Source organism: Anarrhichthys ocellatus, unplaced genomic scaffold, assembly GCF_004355925.1.
Source record: "Anarrhichthys ocellatus isolate YVR2014 unplaced genomic scaffold, GSC_Weel_1.0 scaffold1, whole genome shotgun sequence".
NCBI classification, from domain to species: Eukaryota; Metazoa; Chordata; class Actinopteri; order Perciformes; family Anarhichadidae; genus Anarrhichthys; species Anarrhichthys ocellatus.
This window is the reverse complement of record NW_022280031.1, coordinates 17,716,955-17,739,502: the sequence shown is the minus strand read 5'-3', so window position 1 is coordinate 17,739,502 and position 22,548 is coordinate 17,716,955. Positions and strand designations below refer to the sequence as shown.

At 42.3% G+C, this 22,548-nt stretch overlaps 3 protein-coding genes and 1 pseudogene across 4 annotated transcripts in view; 2 read left to right on the top strand and 2 right to left on the bottom strand.

Annotated features, from left to right (window-relative positions):
• mtss1 (MTSS I-BAR domain containing 1) overlaps positions 1 to 8,794 on the top strand; it is a 23,058-nt gene extending 14,264 nt beyond the window's left edge. The window contains exons 8-11 of one of the 2 annotated variants that reach the window (XM_031857821.1): positions 1,449 to 1,565; positions 1,839 to 1,989; positions 2,599 to 2,625; positions 3,074 to 8,794. In XM_031857821.1, coding sequence (XP_031713681.1) covers positions 1,449 to 1,565; positions 1,839 to 1,989; positions 2,599 to 2,625; positions 3,074 to 4,143 — 1,365 coding nt within the window. In that variant the 3' untranslated portion in view covers positions 4,144 to 8,794. The remainder of the gene's footprint in view (positions 1 to 1,448; positions 1,566 to 1,838; positions 1,990 to 2,598; positions 2,626 to 3,073) is intronic. The other variant, XM_031857913.1, reaches the window with a different exon arrangement.
• LOC116389359 (V-set and immunoglobulin domain-containing protein 1-like) lies at positions 6,831 to 12,930 on the bottom strand. The gene is made up of 6 exons (XM_031858035.1): positions 12,222 to 12,930; positions 11,103 to 11,450; positions 10,252 to 10,287; positions 8,852 to 9,130; positions 8,596 to 8,733; positions 6,831 to 7,891 (listed from the first exon to the last, which is right to left on the bottom strand). Exons 1-6 carry the CDS (start codon positions 12,316 to 12,318, stop codon positions 7,767 to 7,769), a joined length of 1,023 nt encoding a protein of 340 aa, XP_031713895.1. The 5' UTR covers positions 12,319 to 12,930; the 3' UTR covers positions 6,831 to 7,766.
• Positions 12,931 to 13,050: 120 nt separating this feature from the next.
• On the bottom strand, positions 13,051 to 17,308 carry LOC116389435 (proline-rich protein 12-like). The gene is made up of 4 exons (XM_031858156.1): positions 16,602 to 17,308; positions 13,545 to 14,287; positions 13,351 to 13,416; positions 13,051 to 13,235 (listed from the first exon to the last, which is right to left on the bottom strand). Exons 2-4 carry the CDS (start codon positions 13,839 to 13,841, stop codon positions 13,149 to 13,151), a joined length of 450 nt encoding a protein of 149 aa, XP_031714016.1. The 5' UTR covers positions 13,842 to 14,287; positions 16,602 to 17,308; the 3' UTR covers positions 13,051 to 13,148.
• LOC116384909 (nuclear factor 7, ovary-like) lies at positions 15,947 to 18,334 on the top strand (annotated as a pseudogene).
• Positions 18,335 to 22,548: the final 4,214 nt, after the last annotated feature.

Below are 22,548 nucleotides of genomic sequence, written 5' to 3'. Positions count from 1 at the left end.
CGTGTTTCTTCCACTCGTTTCATTCCTCGTGTTTCTTCCACTCGTTTCATTCCTCGTGTTTCTTCCACTCGTTTCATTCCTCGTGTTTCTTCCACTCGTTTTATTCCTCGTGTTTCTTCCACTCGTTTTATTCCTCGTGTTTCTTCCCTTTTGATTTCAGACTTTATGTCTCCGACTTCATCCACTACCCAGCCTCACATACCTCTAAATCCAGCTCTGGTTTCATCCCATTCAAGTTATTTAATTCTTGGTCCTTTTCCATAAAACTTTGTACGTTTGTGTTTTTCCACAAAGTGATGATGTTTTGTCTGTTTGCCTGGTTGTTGGTGTGTTTATGGTGCGTTTTTACGTCTGTTTGAATCTTTATGAATCCGTCGCTTTGTGTCTTTGACTCTTCTGATACTTTGTGTTTGTCTCTAAGTGCGGATATGAGTATAAATGTAATACATTGATTCATTATTGGTAACACTTATAGCGGCGTCTTTACAGTCATTCAATAGATCGTCAATAATTGATTAATATTTGATTTCCGTACTTCACGCTGTGATCTGCAGCTTTCTTTTTAAAGTCTCTTTCTACACTTAAATAAAGCTCTTAGAAGTATTATCACTGTATTTATGAGAATAATATTGATATTTAGAAATCTAATAATGACACGCACAACATTATCAAACATGTTTGATGAGAACCCTAAAACATTAGTGTGAAAATAAACTTGTGGACAAATGATGCAACGGTTTCTAAAGAGCCCGTTTACACTCGTCTGTCTATCTGTCTTTATCTGATCCCTGATCAGTTCAACCACTGAATGATCTGCAGTCATAAGGGAGCAACACGAGTTAGATTTTGGGTGTTCACCAACAGTTTCAGATGAATCACCGCCCCCTTGTGGACCGGAGGAGGACTGACCATCATTAACATATAAGATAAGATTTAAGTGTTAAATCTCATCCGGGTACAAGACACTAAAAACAACGAGTGTAAACGAGGCCTAAATGACCTCAAACGCGTCTTTATTTATGTTATTTTAAATAGCAAACTACTTCCTCGATTAATCTATAAAATGTCCAAAGAAGCCCATAAACATTTCTTTAATTTGCTCATTTAGTTTAAAATCCACAGATATTGAGTTTAGAATGATAGAAAACTGTCGGTGTCGTCGTGTCCTGTGATCTCGTCATTACAGAGTTTTGATGAAGCGATGAACTCAACCAGTGACTCAATTCAATGTGGCTTTATTGGAATGATATAATAATCAGTACACAATCATTTCATTATTATTAAATTATTATTAAATTATTATTATTACCATAAATAATTTGGTCAACTGAGTGGTTTTAATAATAATATGATTTAATAATGTGTAATAAAGACGTCTTATTTATTGTAATCTGTACTTTATGTTGACGTTTACGCTCGAGTGACTCTGATTGGTTCCTTTTTGACAGGAAGTCGTTGGCTCCTGCACTCAGCTGGCTGCTGGGGGGCGCGGGGGGGCAGAGAACGGCCTGTTGGGCCCCCCCCACCACGGAGAGAGAGCTCGAGCCATGTCTGCGTCTGGGAAGGTAACACACACACACACACACACACACACACACGGAGAGAATTATTTTAAGTTTTACGAAATAACTGAAGACGGAGTTGAAATAACTGATGAGAAAACAAGACCAGAGGAGGAAACATCCTTTCTCCTTGTTTCCTCTCATCTTCTCTCCTCTCTGTTTTATTCTGTAAAAACGTGTCATGTTATTTATAAATTTATAAATTAAACTTTACTGTAATAATCGTTATAGTCTCACCTCCTCTGTCTGTCTGTCTCTCTCCCCCCCCCACCCCAGTCTTGCTCGGCCCGGGATCAGCTGGCGTTGACGTTGGGTGCGTTGAATTCGGACGCCCCGAGGAGCAGCAGGGACTCTCTGCACTGTTCCAGTGGATACAGCACCCAGACCACCACCCCGTCCTGCTCTGAGGACACCATACACACACACAGTGAGCACAACACACACACACACACACACACATACACACTGACAGACATCTGAACACATCATGATAACGTTGTAATACTTATTTTCATTAGTTTGGAGCCTGAACGCACCACAATGTAACTCAATGGAGCCTCCGTTAACGTTAGCTGTTAGCTCCGTCATTAGCATGACTGAGCTCCAGAGAGACTCTGAGCAGCCTGATGGGAACTAATAACACTCTAACATGTGACCCATTGAGCTAGTTGTTCCAAATGTCGCTATGCTGTTAGCTCCGTTATTTAGCCAAGCAGCGTTGTGCTGCTAACCGCTTACAGCTAACCGCTAACAGCAGGGCGAGCGTTAATGTGGAGCCCTGTGTGATTCACCAACAAACACAGAAATGAGATATGAATGTTTATTTTGGAGTAAATCATCTGTATGGCTGAACCTCTGGGCTCTCCTCTTGTTTCTGCTGTTTTTGTTTGGATGATAACTCTGACTCTGTTGACCTGTCGGTCATCTCCGTCACTCGTTCTGTGTTCTTCAGTGTCTCTGGGTTCTCCTCTCCGGTTCTCCGTTGTGTTCTCTCAGTAGTTTTGTGTTTTTCTAAACTTCCTTCCTTCTCTTCCAGCTGTAAGGAGAGAGCCTCCCCTCTATGGTAGGTCTCTGACCAGCTGTCTGTTTGAGAGTCTGTCTGAGTGTCTGTCTAAACTTAACTTCCTTTATTTAAATCATCCTTTTGTTACTGTTGACAGCTAACGCACTTCTCTTATGTTAAAATAATAAATAGATAATAATAATAAATGAATGTTAAATATTGAAAAAGAGACTTTGAAATCAAAATAAACTGAAAACCAAAAACATTGTCTATTTCATCTTCCTCATCGTGTGTGTGTTTGACCTTTTCATGAATTCATAAGGTTTTACGTCATTCCAATAAAGAGACGTCTGTTTTATTTAAGTGTGTGTGTGTGTGTGTGTGTGTGTGTGTGTGTGCGTGTGGGTGTGTGTGTGTGTGTGTGTGTCTGCTGCTTCTGAAATCACTTATCAAACATCATCAGGATCAGAAATAGAAGTCTTAATATTTTCCTGTCGTCTCTCTCCAGTCGACTACGAGTCCATCTCCCTCCACGGAGACGCCGACTCCTTCTCCCTGCACCACGTCTCTCACGGCGGCGGCCAGTCGGACTTCGACAAGTCCTCCACCATCCCGAGGAACTCCGACCTCAGCTTCCAGTACAGGAAGTTCGCCCAGTCCAAGCGGCCCTCCTCCACCGTCAGCCTGCTGGCCGAGCCCGAGTTCTCCGGCAGGTCGGCCTACCAGCCGCCGTCGCACACGGCGACCATCCGGCGTAAGCCGTCGTCCAAGCCGGCGTACCGCAGGGGCACGATCAGCGGGGGGGTTCCCATCCCCATCTGCACGCCGCAGGTTCCCCTCAAAGCGCTCGCGGGAAACGGCGGCAGCGACGAGAACGTGTTCGCGGTGCCGGCCGCCGTAGGAGTCGGAGGTTTAGGTCACAGTAAACTGTGCACCTCCACGCAGAGCCTCAGCGCTCTGCCTCCCTCCTCTTCACCGTACTACCAGCTGGTCCCGGGTCAGATGCCCATCCCGGTGCCTGTGCCCACCGTGCCCACTCTGCCGCCAGAGGGCGGCAACGCCAAGCAGCAACAGCAGAGACAGTACCACCAACAACAACAGCAGCAACTACAGCAACAGCAGCACATCAACCAACATCTTAATCATCATCAGCAACGCAATCAGCTGCAGCAGCACAACCAGCAACTCCAGATTCAGCAGCAATACCAGCAGCAGCAGCAACTGCATCTGCAGCAACAGTTGCAACATCAACAGTCGCTGCTTCAGCTGCAACACCAACAAGAGCAGCTGAACCAGCAGCAGAAACAGAGGCTGTACCAGCAGCAGCAGCAGCAGCAGCAGCAGGCCCAGCTCCAGGCCTCCGCGCCCCAGGCAGAGCCCTCCGGTCTGGGCCACAGCGCTCACTACCAGCCCCAGGCTCCTCCGCCCTCTGACCAGGACCAGGACCAGTACCCGGAGCCGCCGCCCCAGGAAGGTGGGGGGGACATGCTGAACCAGATCAGAGCGGTGAGGCTCAAAAGGACCCTCACCAACGATCGCTCCGCCCCTCTCCTGCCGGCTCCAGCCAATCACAAATGAGGCCGCTGTGGTCGTCAGCACAGACTTCCTGTTAAACACGAACTGTGGAGCTCAATCATCGCTGGAACTCCACGTGTCTTATTTTATTTTCTAAAGATCTGCTTCCTTTTTAGGCCGTTTAGTTTGTTTTTAATCATTTTTTTGAGACTTTGTCGTCATTTCATTTTCCTTTTGCCTTTTTCTTTTGGTTCATATTTTCATTACGTTTGTTTGTGTGACGCAGTCTTACCGATAGAGCTGTCGATCGTTTGGAGGCTTCTTAACGAGCCGGACAGGAAGCTGTTAGTGTCTCGCGTCCTCTTTTTCGGTCCCGGGTGTGTTTGATTTTGCTTTTTTGCCTCGACTCCCAGGAGGGTGGCGTTTAGTCATTAGTCCTGTAGCTCCGCTGTGTCACGTGGTTGAACCATGGTGTGTGTGTGTGTGTGTGTGTGTGGGTGGGGTCATCGTTGGTTTGGTCATCTCTGGAGTAAAACTGTCTGTAGTTTGTAAATATGTTGGAACAGAAACAGCGGTGAAAGCACCTGAGAGGTTGCTCACTTCCTGTGCCCCGTACGGACGTTTGAACTGAAGACGAGTCACATCTTCACCTTCGGGTGGCAGCAGTCACTTTTAGAGGCAACTTTGTTGTTTAAGACATGATTACTGAGAGCATAGCGGGCTATGAGAAGCAGCTGGTGACGTCCAGATGTGTGACGGTTATTATCGGTAACATCGGACACGACGACATGTTGGAAGACATAGAGGAACTCTCTGATACCACAGAACTATAGATATTGATATTTGCTTTAAAGCACAAACATTTATTTTAATAAAGAAACTTTAATCTTAGAATTGTGATCGAGAGTTATTGGACAAACTGTACAAGAGCCACTGATGCATCGGTACGAACACGTTAAGATGACAATAAATAACCAGAGCCGTTGGTACAGAATGTTTAAATTAATTTCAGGGAGCCGACGTGTCTCTTGAATTTGATTTTAAGGCTTCAACTATCGATCATTTTCACTATTGATTCATATTTTAGAAGGTTGTGAAAGTGTTTCAGCTGTGATTATTTATTGTAGCAGTTTGAACTGCACATGTGGCCCAACATCTGCTGGAGGAGCTTTGATTCTGTCGTCTCTGATTTACTTTAAAAGATCTGCGATGTCTTTCTGCTTCTACAGAGACAAACATCCATGTTTAATAAAGACACTGCTAGAAATTGACGTTGTTCGAGTGTTTACATTCAGCTGAAGAATCACTGAAAATCTGCTTAGTCAGCATTTGAACTGGAGAAAAACCAAACGGCTTACAGCCAATCAGAGTCCAGGACGGTGAGTTTATATTTGACTTTAAATTAAACTATTTATCTACGGGAGGGTTTGGTTCAGGCTCCAGTAGCTGGTTCTATTTTGGGTCCTGTTCCAAGTTGGTCAACTATTTAGGTTTGTCTCATAAATCTCTTCTTTGATGTTTTAGCTCCTCTCCTCCTTTTCCTCGCTGACGTCACACATTTACATATTTAGTGCCGTGAAGTCGGACATCTTCAGTGATTGATTAGTTCTGTTGCTCATTGCTGACAACACGCGTTAATTCAATCAACGCAGCTTTAAAGGTTCTTATAAGTCCACTTAAAGAAGGAAATCTTAATTTGAATGTTTCTTAAATCATCCTGATTATAAATAATCAGCGTCTCCCAAACGTTTCACGCTGACTAAGGACGTTTGAGATCCGGTAAAAGACGTGTTGCCTCTCGGAAGTTGCCGCCGAGTGTCGACCTCAACGACAGGAGCTCACCACAGCTGCAACTAATCATTCTTTTTATTATATATGAACTATTTTCTTCTATAAAATATCAGAGAATAGTAAAAAAAAACATCCCAGAGCCCAAGATGTACGTCTCGTTTTGACCGAACCGTCCAAAATCAAAATATATTTTATATTTGAAAAGCTAAAAGAAGTACTTTTTGTTAAATTTAGCTACAATTTATTTAAACTTAAGTTTGAAAATCCCTGAATGTGTAAAGAAGACATTCAAAGAAAAATGTGTTTTCAGTTAAATCACTAAATATAATTTAGTGTTTTTCTTAAATACTCATTGAACATGTGTTCGGTCTCTACTGAAGCTAAGCTCAGGGCCTGGTTACAGCCCTGCTGGTTCTGGATGAGTTGCCAGCTGCATTCTGGGAAATGCAGTCCGGTCTCTGGTCAACTCTCCTGGTCCGTTCTCAGAGAAGCTTTTCTGTGTATTTAGAGATTTCCTGCAGCTGATTCAAGTGTTAATATTGTTGACACAGAAAATATGCCTTCTGATATTGGACCCCTGTGTGTGTGTGTTAGTGCTTCTATTCCTGGGAGAGATCTAAATCTATATAAAAGATGTATACATATCCTGATTGTACTTTTGTTGATTTATTGATCAGATATGACACGATTGTCGTCACTCGTCATATTTTTGTAGAAAAACTTCGAACGGAGGAAATGCAGTGAACTTCCTGTTTGAAGGACAAAACGGATGTTTGGACGACATGAACCAACAGAATGTACAAATGTCTTCATCTTTTGACGTTCGCTGTGGGATCAATAATAACAATGATTCATTGATTCTGGTGGTTCTGTTTTTTTTGTGTCCTGTATTTACTCTCACCACATAATTAACTTTTAGTGATTTCTGGGATGAACTTTTCCTTCTTTGAGCTTTAGAGGACAATTTTATGTTGAAACTTTAATATCGAATTTTAAGCAAATGAACATTTCCTGCTGAGCAACATGAAGCACAATTAAAGTCATAGTATGGTGACAATTTTGATTTATTAAATTGTTTGGCATACTATGACTTTAATTACAATGTTGGTAACAGTATAATCCATGTTTTTACAATAAACTTTTTATATACAAGGACAATTAATGCAGTAGTGAAAAAAAGACAAACAAGTGAGAACCCACAGTGTAGAAACATGAATAAAATAAACTCGATTGACAACAATACTGAAAAAAATATGAAAGTTATTTACAATATATCTTTTCTAAAGGAAGGCCGTAACAGCTGCGCAGGTATTTCAAGGTTGTGTCCATGGAATGTGCATAAAGTTCCAGGTACATCCCGTGCTTGTGAGGTCTTTGGCAATGATTGAGCCCACGAAGCGAAAGGCAGTCGGGATGGGTTCATGAAAGGTGGAGCTTGAAAACAGTGTAATAAAGTTCAGTGTGTAAAAAAAAAAAAAGTCATAGTAAAGAATGCTAAAAGGAAGTCATGACAAAGTCACAGTACACAATGTAAAAAAGTAAAAAAAAAAAAGTTAACAAATAGACATGAATATGAACAGCCAATGTGATAATTCTTACATTTCATTTACAAAATAAGTTAAAAAAAAAAAAAATATATATATATATATAAATGTTATATTTTAAATAATTTCAATTTTTCGCAATACTATTAACCAATTCTGGTTCTCAATAACAAGAAGCATTGGCATGGTTACCCATCGGGACTAACAGAAGGCCCAACATTCACTAACCGTAGGCTACGGGCTTCTTGCCCAAGGACACATGTGGGATGTACCCCCTGACCAGGTGAACCTGGGATTGTACCGCTGATGATCTGATTGAAGGACGACCCGCTCTCCACTGAGCCACAGTCGCTATAGAGCCTCTGCTGGCTCCGGAGCCGGACCTGGAGGCACATTACATGGACTGATTTCCTTGTTACTCAAAGAGGTTTCCCTGTTAAGCAGAGCTTGTTCCAGGTGAACCAGCCGGTGACGACCTGCAGCACAGAAATGATTGTATACGTTACATGAAGTTAACTTAAATTATTTTGGTGATCCACACAAAAATATATAAATTATTTGTACCTTTTAAAAGTCTGCTTTCAAACACGTACTAGTGGATTGAACAGTTTCTCATGAAGTCATTTCATCTTAAACCGGTGAAAACGTGTGCAGTTCACTTCTCGGGGAACGTACTTTTATACGTTAGTATTTATGTGTCAAACGTCTCTGCTGTGCTGGTTAACTAGTCCTTTAATCGTAGAACAGCAGAAACTCTACATCTGTTCATACTGAACCCTCTCTGTCTGATGTACCTGCATTCTGCAATGTTTAGGTTGTACTGTGTGTTGTGGATGAATTCACTTATTGTAAGTCTCTTTAGATAAAAGCTAAATGAATCATGTTCAAACATATACGACGATCTCAGCATCTACAGAATTATGATAAACATCCGATTAAAACCTGCTGTTCCATCAAATGAAGCTATTTGACTCTTAAAACTAAGACAAACTTATGTTCTCCAACTATAAAACATGATTAAGTAGTTTGTTAGTTGTTGCCAATATTTTAGCTGCTATATTGAGACCTGAAACATTACAAGCACCACCAGAAGCATTGAGCCGACACACTATCAGAGCATCTGTTGTGTTGATGTCGGCACATTATGGACACACCGATAGAATATTTTATATAAACTTACTGTTCTTGCGGCGTGTTGTGATCCACTTCACAAATACAAGCAGAGCTTGAACTGCAAGAACAATGAGACCTCCTAAAGCAACTCCTAAAGCCAACCATCCGATGGCCACTTTGGTCGATGAGTCTTCACACACTTTCTCTGGAACACGTCACAAAAAGAAAATGTAACTGCATCTCATGTTCAGCACACAGACGACACAAAGCAGCAGTTAAACTCCTTTGAAACTAATAAGACGTGAACAACAATGAAGTCTCACCACTGATGTGCACAAAGACCTCAGAGGTAACCCTGTGCTTGATGTCTTCCTGCTTGACTACACAGCGATAGCGGTCCGTCATGGTCACGGTGATGTTCAGAGTGATGTCGTAGCTGCCTCCTCTCTCTGAGGCCTGTGGTTCCTCAGCAGGAAGTTTGTTTCCATCACCGTCCTGCCATTCTACGTCAGGTCTTGGAGAAGCACCTCGAACCTCACACTCCAACAGCGCCCAGTCCTCTGCGGCATCAAGTGTTGTGACGAATGGCTTCGGAGTTGCAACTGTGAACAAAGTATGAACTACAGATTATTAAGGACAACTGTAGAAATTGTGTTTAAGTGAGTGAAGAACAGAGAAACGAGAAGTCTTTATCGCCGCACAGCTTGAAGCTCCGGACCCTCGAAGAACCACATCGACAGAGATAGGCCATCATGTGTTTATTACCTTGTTCGTTCTGTTCTAAGTTTACTGGATTGTTAACGTGTTATTGTGTGTGTTCATGGACCGCCGAGTTCCGTTAGCGCTGTGAAGAAACCACTGTTGTGTTCCATGCTGCTGTAATAGTGTTGTGTTACATCAGTCACAGCGAGTGAAGTTGGTTATTGTGACTTTATCAGTTAAAAAGACCAGAACTGGACGAATCTGAGTTTTCCAGTCGGGTTTGATAAAGTAAAGTTATTTCACGAACCAACAGGTTTTGCTCCCCATCTTAGACACACGTGGTATGTAGACGCGGTCTCCATTCTGGTCTCGAGTGGCGACGTACAAGATTACATCCGCATTGTCTGTCTGGGTAGTTTCTAGACAGTTTCTCTCTCTCTCTAAAGATTGTTTGTTGAGTTTAGATAATGGTAATGGGTTAGCAGTTGTTAGTTTTAGATATTGTTTGACATTTAATAAACTCTGTTATACTTCAGAGCGCAGCTGTCTGTGATTACTCTGTGCATGTGTATTGTGATGATAGCTGATATGTGGCCTGTGCTCAAATTCAAACCTTCACTGTTCACTCTGAATGTGGAACAGTACTTTGACTATTGACATTGTGAGTGAATACTAATTATGAGACTTAATTCATAGTTTGGTTATTGGTCCCTGATCTTATAGATATAAATAATTGTATGAATCCTCGTGACAGATCCCAACACGGTGGATCTCCACCGCGACGTGAATAAACACAAACGATGTATTAATATCACTCTCCAGGGGGTTCTGGGTATTCTGTGCAGGCTCCTCTGTTATTATGATTCATAAATGGTGTCAGTGGTGATTAATGAGCAGACTTTTGGAAGAATAGTTGCTTCAAATGTGACCAATGAAACAATAGAGAAGATGGAGGTTCTGAATGAGACGGAGGTCTACAGCACACACTTCACACATGATGATCAGTGACATCATCGCTCACCTGAGCTTTCTCCTGACCGGTCCTTAAAGAGGAGCTCTGAAAGACAAATAGGAACATTGGTGATGGTTGATGATCCATATTGGCCGATGCGCATCGTTTTCTTAGCTTTGCTTTGTTATAGCAGCTGGTCTACAAGAGTCCAGACTATTCAACCGCTCTGAAGTCAGTAAACCATCAAATATTCTTAATATTTATCTTTTTACTTTATGTCTTCTATGGTGGTGATTTGCATAAAAACACAAAATAAAAAAAATATCTTTTCACTATTAGTTTTACTGATGTATTATAGTGTGCTTAGAGCTCGTGTTAGGAAGCTAAACAGCTCATAATTCATCTCTAATATCTATTTTATATTCATGTGTGAAAACATCTTCAAACTACTGGATTTATTGCAAGTCCAATTTGGCCGTCACCATCTTGTTTTTTTACAGGAAGTGACCATATCTGGACTGAGGAGGAGTGACATGGGGCACATCCCAAGTCTCTTAATTGCATCCCCGTTTCCCTCACTTGTGTCCTTTCCTTGCGTCTTAGTCCCTCCCACCAGGGATGCATGGAGGAAACCATGCGAGGAGAGAGGAAATATGTTTTAAGAGACATGAGACGTCCTCAGAAGCTTCACGTGAAGCGACGTCTGTGTCTGATGACGGAGGAGCTGATCACAGCTGATCACAGCTCCATGTTTCAGGTTAAATTGAAATGATATAACTCATCAAACCTGACACTCATAGATTTCCTCATAGACTTCTATACAACCAGAGGAGTCGTCAATTTGTGGGGCTCAAACCTTGAACGACAGCTAGAGAAACCAAAAGTACATTTAAGATTAGCGGTTCGATTAAAGTACTCACCAACAACAAGCTGAATGGAGAAAGTGCGAGGTGGCTGAAGAAGTGGAAAGGCACAGGTGTAGTTTCCGCCGTCGGTCTTCTTGGTATTTGTGATGATTACGGAGGCGTTGCCGTGTTTCAGTTGATCTTGGAAATGTGAGACTCGTCCTCTGAACTGCTCACTCTGACCAGCTTTGCCGTTGTTGTAACGAACATCTGCATCGTAAAAGAAAACGTCCTTCTGACGTTCATCTTTCTCAGCAGCTTTCTGCCAGTTGAAGAAAGCTGCTGTGATGTCCTGCTTGGTGTCGAGGGAACACGGCAGAATGGCATCACTCCCTTCTTTGACCAACACTTTCACACCCGTCCCTGAAAGACAAAGCACATTTTAATCATCACGTTTAAATCGAGAAAGTCCAGAACCATCTTTAAAAGGCTGAAATTAACTGCACATTTGTGTCTGAACAGCACTTAAACACAAGAAAAACATCACAACAACGAGTGAAAGCAGCTGTGATGAGAGGGTGTGAAGGGTCAACAGTTGTCCAACATTGATACCCGGTTCTAAACGTGAATTGATAAGAGTAGGAAAAACCCGGAGTATCGATAAGGGCCGGAGTTATCGGTTCCCTGGTAAAGTATATTTTGCAGTACTTCCTGTTCTGAGGCGAGGGCCCTGGGACAGAGGCCTTCATACATGTACAGACTGTAGTGATATACACATCAATAGAACACAATGCAGATGTATTAACACAAATATACAATTATAAACCTTCTCAACAGAGGAGTCAAAATGATTTAATAAGTCAGTCAGTGTGTTTTGAGTTTCTTATTAATACAGTTATTAATAAGGGGAGCAGCTGTGTAATTGAACTTTATTTAGCCCTTTGCTGCCAATACTATTGTTTATTTTATACATTTGTCTGATTTAACTATTTCACAAAGTCAGAATAATAAGTCTTAAAGAGAGAGTTAAAGACATTCAGTTATCTTTATTATATTGACTTTAAAACAGTCTGATGAGCATCAAATGAAGCAGAGAAACTGACGGTCGCTAGCTAAACAGGAAGCTAGCTAGTTAGCTAACGTTAGCTTCACTATTGAGGGTGTCACTTGATATGTTTTATACAACTTTCTCACCGTGTTCATGTCCAAGTATTATTCCAGACAACGTCAGCAGACAGCAGCACAAACGCAGAAGCTCCAGAGGAGTGGAGGGAAGTTTAAAGCCCGACATGTTGTCAGGAAAAACCGCTAACAGGTGAGCTAACAGGTGAGCTAAAAGTTAACGGAGTTGTACCCCGAACCGGACAGTCCTTAGCTAACGTTCCAATAAAATACACTTAAAATATTGATAAAAATGATCGTGCAATGTTTTCAGTTGATTTAATAGTGTTAAACTAAAGTTTAACCTCGTACCTTTCGAACTAAATATCGTTGTAATTATTAAAGTTCGCTTTTCCTTTACCAGAGTCGTTAAAACGATGCTAACGCCGGTGAATTAGCCGTGCGACGCGATTGGCCTAATCCGTCTAAACTTCCATCCTGGTTTTTCGGGGATATTCGCTTGTTACAGGGTCGCCAAAGTTACAATCAATGCTGTCAACACATCCGGGAACGTGGTTCTGTCCTTCACAATAAGATATCACGCTTCAACAACTCCAAATTGTGCAATAAAAGCTCCTTAATTTCCGTTTGAGTGTATACCACCACCTGCTGGATGTTTTGTTAAACTCTTCTCATGTCAATCACTGGCAAAACACCAGCTGATGCATGGAATTTAACAATTATGTACACATATTGTATATAAATACTATCATAACACACAGTGCAGAGTAAGAGTTCTATTACAACTAAAAACACAAGTATTCATGATTAAAAAGCTATATTGTTAAAGTGAAAGAAAAATAACTTGTGCAAATGATTGAAATGTTCTATGCAAACATTTATTTAAAAATAAACCAAACAAAATCAAAAATTATATTAAAATCCGGACACAAATGCCATTTAAAATAATCCTCTTCATTATCCAGCTCCTCGTCCCATGGGTTGGCATACGATGAAAGTTTACGTTAAGTACACTACCGGTGGATGTCGTGGGTCCAGCAGACGAGGAGCTGGATGATCATGGTCGGGTCTCTGCAGGTTGGGAGGCTGTATAAATAACAGAAAAAGCATAACCATGCTTTGGTGACTCTTCATCATGGCTAATATCACCATCATGTTATAATATATATATATATATTTTCAGATTATTTAAAGCATTTACAGTGGGAGGGAGAGGAAGGAGTTTGGGACCCATAGAGGCCACTTCCCGCAGCCGATGTTGAAGGCTCTGAAATAATAATCATATTTTATTATTACAACACTAAAATACACACTCATAATAATGTTTATGCGTAACAATAGTTAATAAATTCTGATTTATACGTGAATTCAAATGCTAAATAGGTATGCGCTGACCAGGAGACGGGGGAAGGTGGCGGTGTTCCTCAGCAGGCAGGCTTGGTGGTGATGTTGTGGTCCTGCTGGCAGGCAGCGGGGGACCGTGGGAGGCACAAGAGGGGGCAGAGCGGGATGAGGGACCGGCGATGGAAAGTCCGGAGCTGGTGGCTGTAGTAGACCCGAGGGACACTGGTCTTCTGCGGCTGGGGCGAAAGCCGCCAGACAGGGTAGAGGAAGTGGCTGCCGGGCCGGTGTCTCCGCTTGGGCCTCCCGCCTTGCAGCACTATCCTCCGCCTCCACGATGACGTCGGACATCTCCTGAGCTGTCAGTAACCTGGCCTTGGTGATGTTCCTCCTGATCTTGCCGGTGTTGCGGTTGTAGTTTATTTCGGCCAGGAGGTGGGCCAGGTCTACTGTTATCCGGCCTGATGTTACCAGGGGATGGGTGATGTAGGGATTGGGAGGAGGAGGGGCAGGTGGGGGTTGGTTCTGGGGATTGGGGATAGGGGCTGGAGATAGGGGATGCTGGGAGGGGAGGGCAACATCAGGCGCAGCCCAGGAAGATGCCGATGGAGTTGGCGGAGGCCCCACGCCGCGGCCCGGACGGCATGACCCGTGACCAGTTGATGGCCATTGGGTCCAGAGGGTAGAGGCCACACCTCCTGAACCCAGCCACCACCAGTCTCCGATCCTTCACCCTCTGGAAGGAGTCTCTTAGGACCCTTGAAAACTCCTTCTTAGAAACCAAGAACCAAGATCTCCTGTAACACCAGAGACCCCCTCCCTCTGTTTATATATATATATATATATAAACAGAGGGAGGGGGTCATTCTCTTGTGCCTGCCACCACATACGTCTCACATCCTTCAACCTCTGGATGTGAGTTTCTTCGGACCCTTGAAGGCAGATTTCACATACATACACTGTATATAATATGCTAGCACACAGAGCTGCTATCGATGGTAGCTTCCAGCGGACTAATGGCGGCTGAGAGTTTAAATTAAAAGTCCAAAATAAACTGGACGTGAGTAACTATTGAACGATTATAAACGTTTATACAGACGTTAGTATTTAACGTTAACACAAATAACTAAGTTTGGACCGTGAAGTTAACTTCTTCTTCTTCTTCTTCTCCTTCTCCTTCTCCTCCTCCCCGTTCTTTTTCTTCTTCTGCTTTTCTGACAGTTGGCATCAAGCTTATTTACCGCCACCTTCTTCTGGAGTGGGTATCAAACAATCAACTTACACTCAACAAAAGAAAAGTACCACATTAACTTATACTTCATCCTCCATGTTTGACCCTCACGATCAGGGGGGGGGGGGGGGGGGGGCATGATCAAAATAAATAAAATGAGATATGGATGCTTCATTTTGAGTTTTATCTCATAATCTTGATTCATGTGTATATCTCTTACGTTTACCTGTATCATTTTGGTGGAAATGGACTTTTATACTACTAATAATAAGAACAGCAAGGATGTATTATGATTATTATACACAAAGTAGACTGAGTAAAAAACAGTCTCTCCAAGATCTAGGTCAAAGTTGAACATATCTAATGTCAACAGCAGCAGGCGAGAGAGGAGAGGAGAGACGGAAGGAGACTAAAAGAGTACTAATCTCTTTCTATCTCCTCCTTTTATTCAGCCTCGTCTCTCTTTTCTTTTCCTCACCTGATGCCCATGGGCAAGAGGTGGAAGGAAAGGGATTTGAATCTCTCTCTCTCTCTCTCTCTCTCTCTCTCTCGTAAATCCGTTATTATTGTGTTGAGATCAGATTGTTTCCTCCAGGTCGGTAGAGTCAGATTCACTGACAGGTGAGTCACATCTAAGGCACTTAGTCATCGTTACACACAGACACACACACACACACACCCAGATACTGAAGGAGATAAGCTCTCAGTGTGGCAGCTGTTCAGTGATTCAAAGGCCACATCACAGTGACTCTGCACAAATCTGTGTGTGTGTGTGTCAGCTGTGTCGCACTCGTGTTGCACCAGCTGCACTTCCACTCTGCACCATCAGCGGGCGCAGCAGACCACTCTAAGTACATTCTTTGGGGGGCTTCTCTAAATGTGGACTGGAGAGCTTCACATTAACAAAGTGTAGTGCGTCATGTGGTCTGACTGTCTGACTCTGCAGATTCTTTGCTTAAGTACCAATATAACAATGTCAAAATACTCCAATTACAAGTACAACATTTAAAATAACATAAATACATTTAAAATACGCAAGAGTACAGAAGTATTATCAGCTAAATACACTTAAATTATCAAACGTAAAAGTACTCAACAGCAGGATAGTGATATGACATTATTCAGATGTTTAATAGTGATGTATTAATGTGTAAGCAGCATTTTACTGTTGTAGCTGCTCGGGGTCGGAGCTGGTTTTACATTTTTAATAAACTGTACAGTTCAAATGGAGGGCAGGCAGAGGCTTCCTGTCTCGGGGTCGGGCCCCTCTAAGGGGTCACGAGACAAATGTGAGGGGTCGTTAGATAGTTAATAGGAGAGCAAAGAAGAAGAAGAAGAAACAAAGTTTTCACTTAAAAAAAACGTACCTAATCTTTGGGGGTTCTCTTCATTCATACTGGTGACTCACAACCATCCCATCATATATTGCACTGTGTTTATTGTCACGCACCAAACATCAAGCCAAATGACTTGTATGTGTAACATACTTGGTAATAAAGTGTTTTGTTGCTGAAGGAATGTCCTGGGAAGAGATAGGAGGACCTATAGGAGGACTGCGCATTGACTTTAATTTAATATTATATATTACTATTTATATAATAAAAATGTAAACCATTGTGTTGAGTTACGTTAAGAGCTCTCTAGGAAGCAGTGTTCCAGTTTATGTGTCTGGGGCTCTTATTGTGAAGGATAAAACGGAAGGAGAATAAAGTTGCTGCCATCTTGGTGCAGACTACGGAGCCCCATGTTTATTATTGTATTACTATTATAAAGTATAAGCCCAACATAACCCTCGGCTACAAAAATATAGTCTTCCTTGTGAGTTGGCGTCTCTGACTAATTAGCATTTAGAGGCGAAAAAAACGAAGAGACTTTATCACCTTATGAAGCGGAGCGGCCATAACCGGAAGTTGTCCTTGAGTGCAGACAGGAAGTCCTCAGCCAGCCAATCAGACGTGAGTTGATTAGGGCTAGAGCCCGCCCTCTTAGGTAATGCAAATAAAGCTTATTTTCGGTATTTCCGTTATTTAGTTTCCGTTAGGGTTATAACCACTTCTACTGAACGAGCACAGCTACAAGACTGAAATACTGGAATATTAAGATGTCGAGTTGATGCTGGTTGAATGCAAGTTTGAGGAAAAACGATTAGAAGATTAAACTTTAAGAGAGAGGGAGAGAAACTACAGCAGATTGTCTCCCAGTGTATTTTCTCTGGCTGCTTGTTTACAGAAACACAATTACTTCTGTGCTAGAGCATGATCTCTCCTGTCCTGTGTGCCAGGACATCTTCAAGGATCCTGTTGTCCTGTCGTGTAGCCACAGCTTCTGCAGAGACTGTCTGAAGAACTGTTGGACAGAGAAACAAACACGTGAGTGTCCAGTTTGTAACAGAAGATCATCAAGAACTGATCCACCTGTTAGTTTGGTGTTAAAGAACCTGTGTGAGTCCTTCATACGGGAGAGAGATCAGAGAGCTTCAGAGCCTCTCTGCAGTCTGCACTCTGAGAAACTCAGACTCTTCTGTCTGGACCATCAGCAGCCGGTGTGTCTCGTCTGCAGAGATTCAGAAAAACACAACAACCACACATTCAAACCCATCAATGAAGTTGTACAGGATCACAAGGAGGAGATCCAGAAATCCCTGAAGCTCTTAAAAGAGAAACTGAAGCTTTTTGAACAAGTTAAAGGAAACTGTGATCAAACAGCAGAACACATGAAGGTCCAGGCCTGACGCACAGAGAGGCAGATTAAGGAGCAGTTTAAGAAGCTTCACCAGTTTCTAGAGGAGGAAGAGGAGGCCAGGATGGCTGCACTGAGGGAGGAAGAGGAGCAGAAGAGTCAGATGATGAAGGAGAAGATGGAGGCTCTGAGCAGAGAGATGGCAGCTCTTTCAGACACAGTCAGAGCCACAGAGGACGAGCTGAGAGCTGAAGACGTCTCATTCCTGAACAACTACAAGGCTGCAGTGGAAAGAGTCCAGCAGCGCCCCCTGCTGGAGGATCCACAGCTGCTCTCAGGAGCTCTGATAGACGAGGCCAAACACCTGGGCAACCTGACCTTCAACATCTGGAACAAGATGAAGGACATGGTCTCCTACACTCCTGTGATTCTGGACCCAAACACTGCTCATCCAGAACTCATCCTGTCTGAAGATCTGACCAGTGTGAGAGGAGGACAGACACAGAAGCGTCCTGATAATCCAGAGAGGTTTGATTCCCTTAACCCTGTTCTGGGCTCTGAGGGTTTTAACTCAGGGATTCACATCTGGGTCGTTGAGGTTGGAGACAGTACAGCCTGGTTTCTGGGTGTGGCAAAAGAGTCCGTCAAGAGGAAAGGGAGTATATGGTCTGAAATGTGGAGAATTGGATTCTCTAAAGGGAGTTATAAAGTCTACTTCCCATCAGGCAAACCGGTCGTTCTTTCAGTGATGACGAAGCTCCAGAGGATCAGAGTTTTGTTGGACTGGAACAAAGGACATCTGTTCTTCACTGATGCCAACACTAACACACAGGTATACTTATTCAAAGTCAACTTCACTGAGAAGCTGTTTCCATACTTTGGCAATAGCAGTAACTCCCCTGTTAAGATTTTACCAAGATGCTTACAGTTATGATTGGTGGTAGGCACATGCAGCATTCAATATCTTAAAGGGAAGTTTACCATGAAATGTAATCTAATGTACTTGTGTTGATTTAGACTTAATATGATTAATCAAACAGGAGAACTGAAATGATGATGATGGGGGTTGTGTTGATTTGTTTGTGATGCTGGTGATAAAGGAACTGATGTCGTTTCTGCTTTTACTCTCATTGTAATTTGTTGAGTATTTGAATTATTTTAATGAGGCGTCCCACTGTGTCACACATAAGGAGCAGAGATACTCAGAAGTTTAACATTGTTGGTCTTTTTTTGATTTGAAACATGAAACGTTTACCTTTTTTTGTTAAATGTATTCTAAGTAACACTAGTGGTGTATAACTTATATATAAATAAAATCATTGTTTCTTCTCAAGATTTAAAAAATGTGTGTGTGTGTTTTATCTACGACATCATATGTGATGTCACCAGCAGGTCGTCATCCGATAGTAGCTGCTGTTTGGTTTTATAGAAACACAGGTAGGAGGAGTCACTGTGATATTTTTGTCCGCTTAGAATGATGAATGACTTTAAGGGACCGAGTGTGTGTGCGTGAGTGTGTGTGTGTGTGTGTGTGTGTGTGTGTGTGTGTGTGTTATTTCACAGATGAGCTTCATCAGATCTGCCTCACAGAGAGTACGCAGGACATTTGCAGCAGCTTGTGATGATTCAATGCTGAGATCATTTTAAAAGGCATGACCTGCTTGATCCTGGAAAGGTTCAAATCCTGGATCAAATCAAAAACATTTGACTTTTAAAGCATGAAAGTTGTTCATGGACGGATGGATCACTGGCAAAATAATCTATAAATAAACAATAATCTTTTTACTGATGATAAAATATTAACGTAACCTCTGCACGGTGATGTTTAATCCTAGAAGCAAGACTGTATCCGCATGAAGTCCATGTTTAAAGGCTCAGTTCACCCAAATTTGAAATACCAAAAACATATTTATTTACCCATCTGTACGGCTGGGTAAGATTACGATGCCAGTTCCAAAACCAGTACCCGCAATGTGATGCAGATGCCGATGTTATCACTGTTTGCGCTGTTAGCACTGTTAGCTGCACGTCCGTGCTCAGATCCGTGTGCAAGCAGGTCATCCCGGCTGTGTAGGTAGAAGCTGCTGCGGTCGTGGCCCAATCACACGTCACATTAAAGAGAAGAACGTTTGCTGTGATTGACTAATAACAAAACCGTACAAATAGTCATTTCTTTCCAGACCTGGGCATGGAAAAGATCGATTGCAGGTTATCTTTTGCCTGGAGAAGTTTCAGCACTACTTGTTACTGGGTTATTTCAGTTGATACCCTAAAAGGTATCGAATACCGGTACCCGGCCCTACTCATCTGTCACATGTCCAGATATTTCTATTGGTGCTATTTCTTTGCAGTCCGTATGAGAACTGGTTAGAGGACTATTTTTATCACGAGAAACCAGCCCTTTGGAAGAACTCCCAAGAACATTTTCACTGTTCGCTTTCTGTCAGAAAACAATTTTAGTCATTGAACAACAACAACAACAACCCACATTAGCTTTCTTGTATTTAATTCTTGCCACTTGCTGAATGAGCCACCAAAACAAATATCGAAAGTCAGTTTGCAGGCGAGGTAGCTAATAACTGCAGCGCATTAAACAACTTTACAGTTAGTTTTGAACGTCAAGATTTTTACTGTAGATGCCGTGATGCAGTGTCCTTATTCTTCAAGAAGTAATAATAAAACATGTGAATCATACATTTAAAATCACTCCTATTTGATTTTTGATTGAGAAAATTATGTTTTTTGTGATTCCAGTTGGACTTTAACAAGCTAAACAGACATAAATGTCATAAAACTGTCTCCTAACCACAGACCATTTTCTTTGAATGACCTGGAGTTTGGCAACACACACACACACACACACACACACACACACACACACACACACACACACACACACACGCACACACACAGAGCAGCAGATAACACTCTTGTGCTGCCGTGCATTTCGGAGATTTCAAACCTAGAAAATGTGAAGCTACTGAGTGTGTGGTGCAGCTGCTGCCATGAGGAAAATATATATGTTCTGGTAAAGTTTTGAGCTCATCATGTGAGCACTGATATGTGTCTTTATGTGTTATTAATCGTAGCGACAGGTGTGCAGCTTTTCCCAGACAGCCGGTCAATAAACCTCAACATCGGTATATCTGTTCTGCCTTCCTGAACAAGCTGCTTTAAGAGAGCTGCATGTGTAATGAAGACATTTTATGACATTTCTGTTGCTACAAACGTCTGATGCGCACGCTGACGGCAGCGTTTCCTCCATTAAAAAAACACGGCAGCAAACAAACAGTGAGTCTGAGAGCCGTTGTGACTCCTGAACTCCTGACCGCATGCAGCAGCAGGAACAAGCTCAGCATAAGTGAGTCACATTAAAGGTGAGCTGATAATACGAAGATCAAACACTGTGTGCTCTACCGGCCTGTTATCTGAAGCTAAACAGCGGCAGGATGAAGGCCACAGCCTCCCAGACTCCCAGAGAGGATTATTGCCACAACCTTTTTTAAAATATATATTGAGTATCCCTACATTTTCAACACATCCAGCTAACATCTGTTACAGCTTTCCTACTGTGTTGGAGCAACCTGATTGTCTTGACATTGGACAACGTCAACATACATCGTCCCTACATATCTGTAAATGAAAAGAAATGGCAAGGAAAATAAAAAATTGTTGAATTGAATCGTTTTTATTTACGTAGAATGAGCAACACATTCATGACGTTCCCCTCTGGCGTCAGTTTTGGACGTGACGGCGCGTCAATGCATGCTTGTTACATAGTGTCTTTTCAAAATAAAACGTCCATCTTAGTGTAGGTTCAGGCAACAAAAGCACTTAGTAAGGTTCAGATGATGTTAACTTCCACAACTCACGTGATTAACGACTGACGTAAGAAAATGTCAACGTTCACTTTTGGGTTTTTCGCGGGACATGGACGGTGATCTCCTTTTCACGAAATCACAAAGCGTCTCAGTATCACGTCAGTTGCTCTAAACCGTCTCATAAGGACGCTTCAGCATTGGGACTGAGGATGGGTTGAATCTGGTTATTGTTTGCTGCTGGACTATTTGACCAAAACAAACTTCTACTTCTATATTTGTACCGTATGGTATTCATACTTTTACTGAAGAAAAGGAAGTGAGTGCCTCTAAATCTAAATAAATCCATGACCTTTGACATTGAAACGTTGCATTATCTCACACAGGAGCAGAGAGTCGCTCAGATTTCCTTTCTGATGAGATCATTCCCTGATTACATTACATGTGACGCACACGCACACACTCACACACACACACACACGCACACAGACAGCTTGTTTTGCAAAGACACACAATAGAACAGATTCTCTTTCATTCATTATCTATACAAACACACAGTGTCTGTTTTCTTTCATACAAACTCTCTCTCTCTCTCTCACACACACACACAAACCCACACACACACAGACACACACACACACACTTCCCGCCAAACCTGTCGTCTGGGCTGCCGTGCCCGCGGAGAACTTGCTGACCTTTTCAGTTGGCCCTCGCCATGGAAACGATTTGTCTCATGTTGCCGCGGCGCCACGTGGCGGACGACGCTCTGCAAACACAAAACACACTTTGACACACACCTCTGATCCTGACGCTGTTGTACACACACACACACACACACACACACACACACACAAAATGTAGCCTAAATCACTCAATACGAAAAATCACTGCTTCATGTGGGCAAATGTAATAACTCTGTTTGTCTTCTGTAAAACATTTTATAGGTTTGAAAGGTGCTATTTAAATAAACACGTCTTGTCTCAGCTAACAAACCATAAAGTCTGTTGTTAGGCGTCTTACTGAGCATGTAGGACAGGTCCTTGTGTTGTGTTCATAGACAGGAGGACAAAGTAACGTCTCTTTAAAAGGTCAACAACATGAGCTCAGAAAAAAAGCCTGTTTTCAGCTTTGTGACGAGGCTTTTTAAATCGTTTCTTTAGAAGTAAACACTTCATACGTGGATACGAGGTTTTTACTGGACAGAGAAGGAATAAAAAACTGTAATGTGACAAATTTTGTGGATATTATTGGTGAGTTTTTCCCTCTGAGATGTTGTGGAGAAGAAATATAAACTTGCATGAAATGGAAATATTCTAATCAAGTACAAATA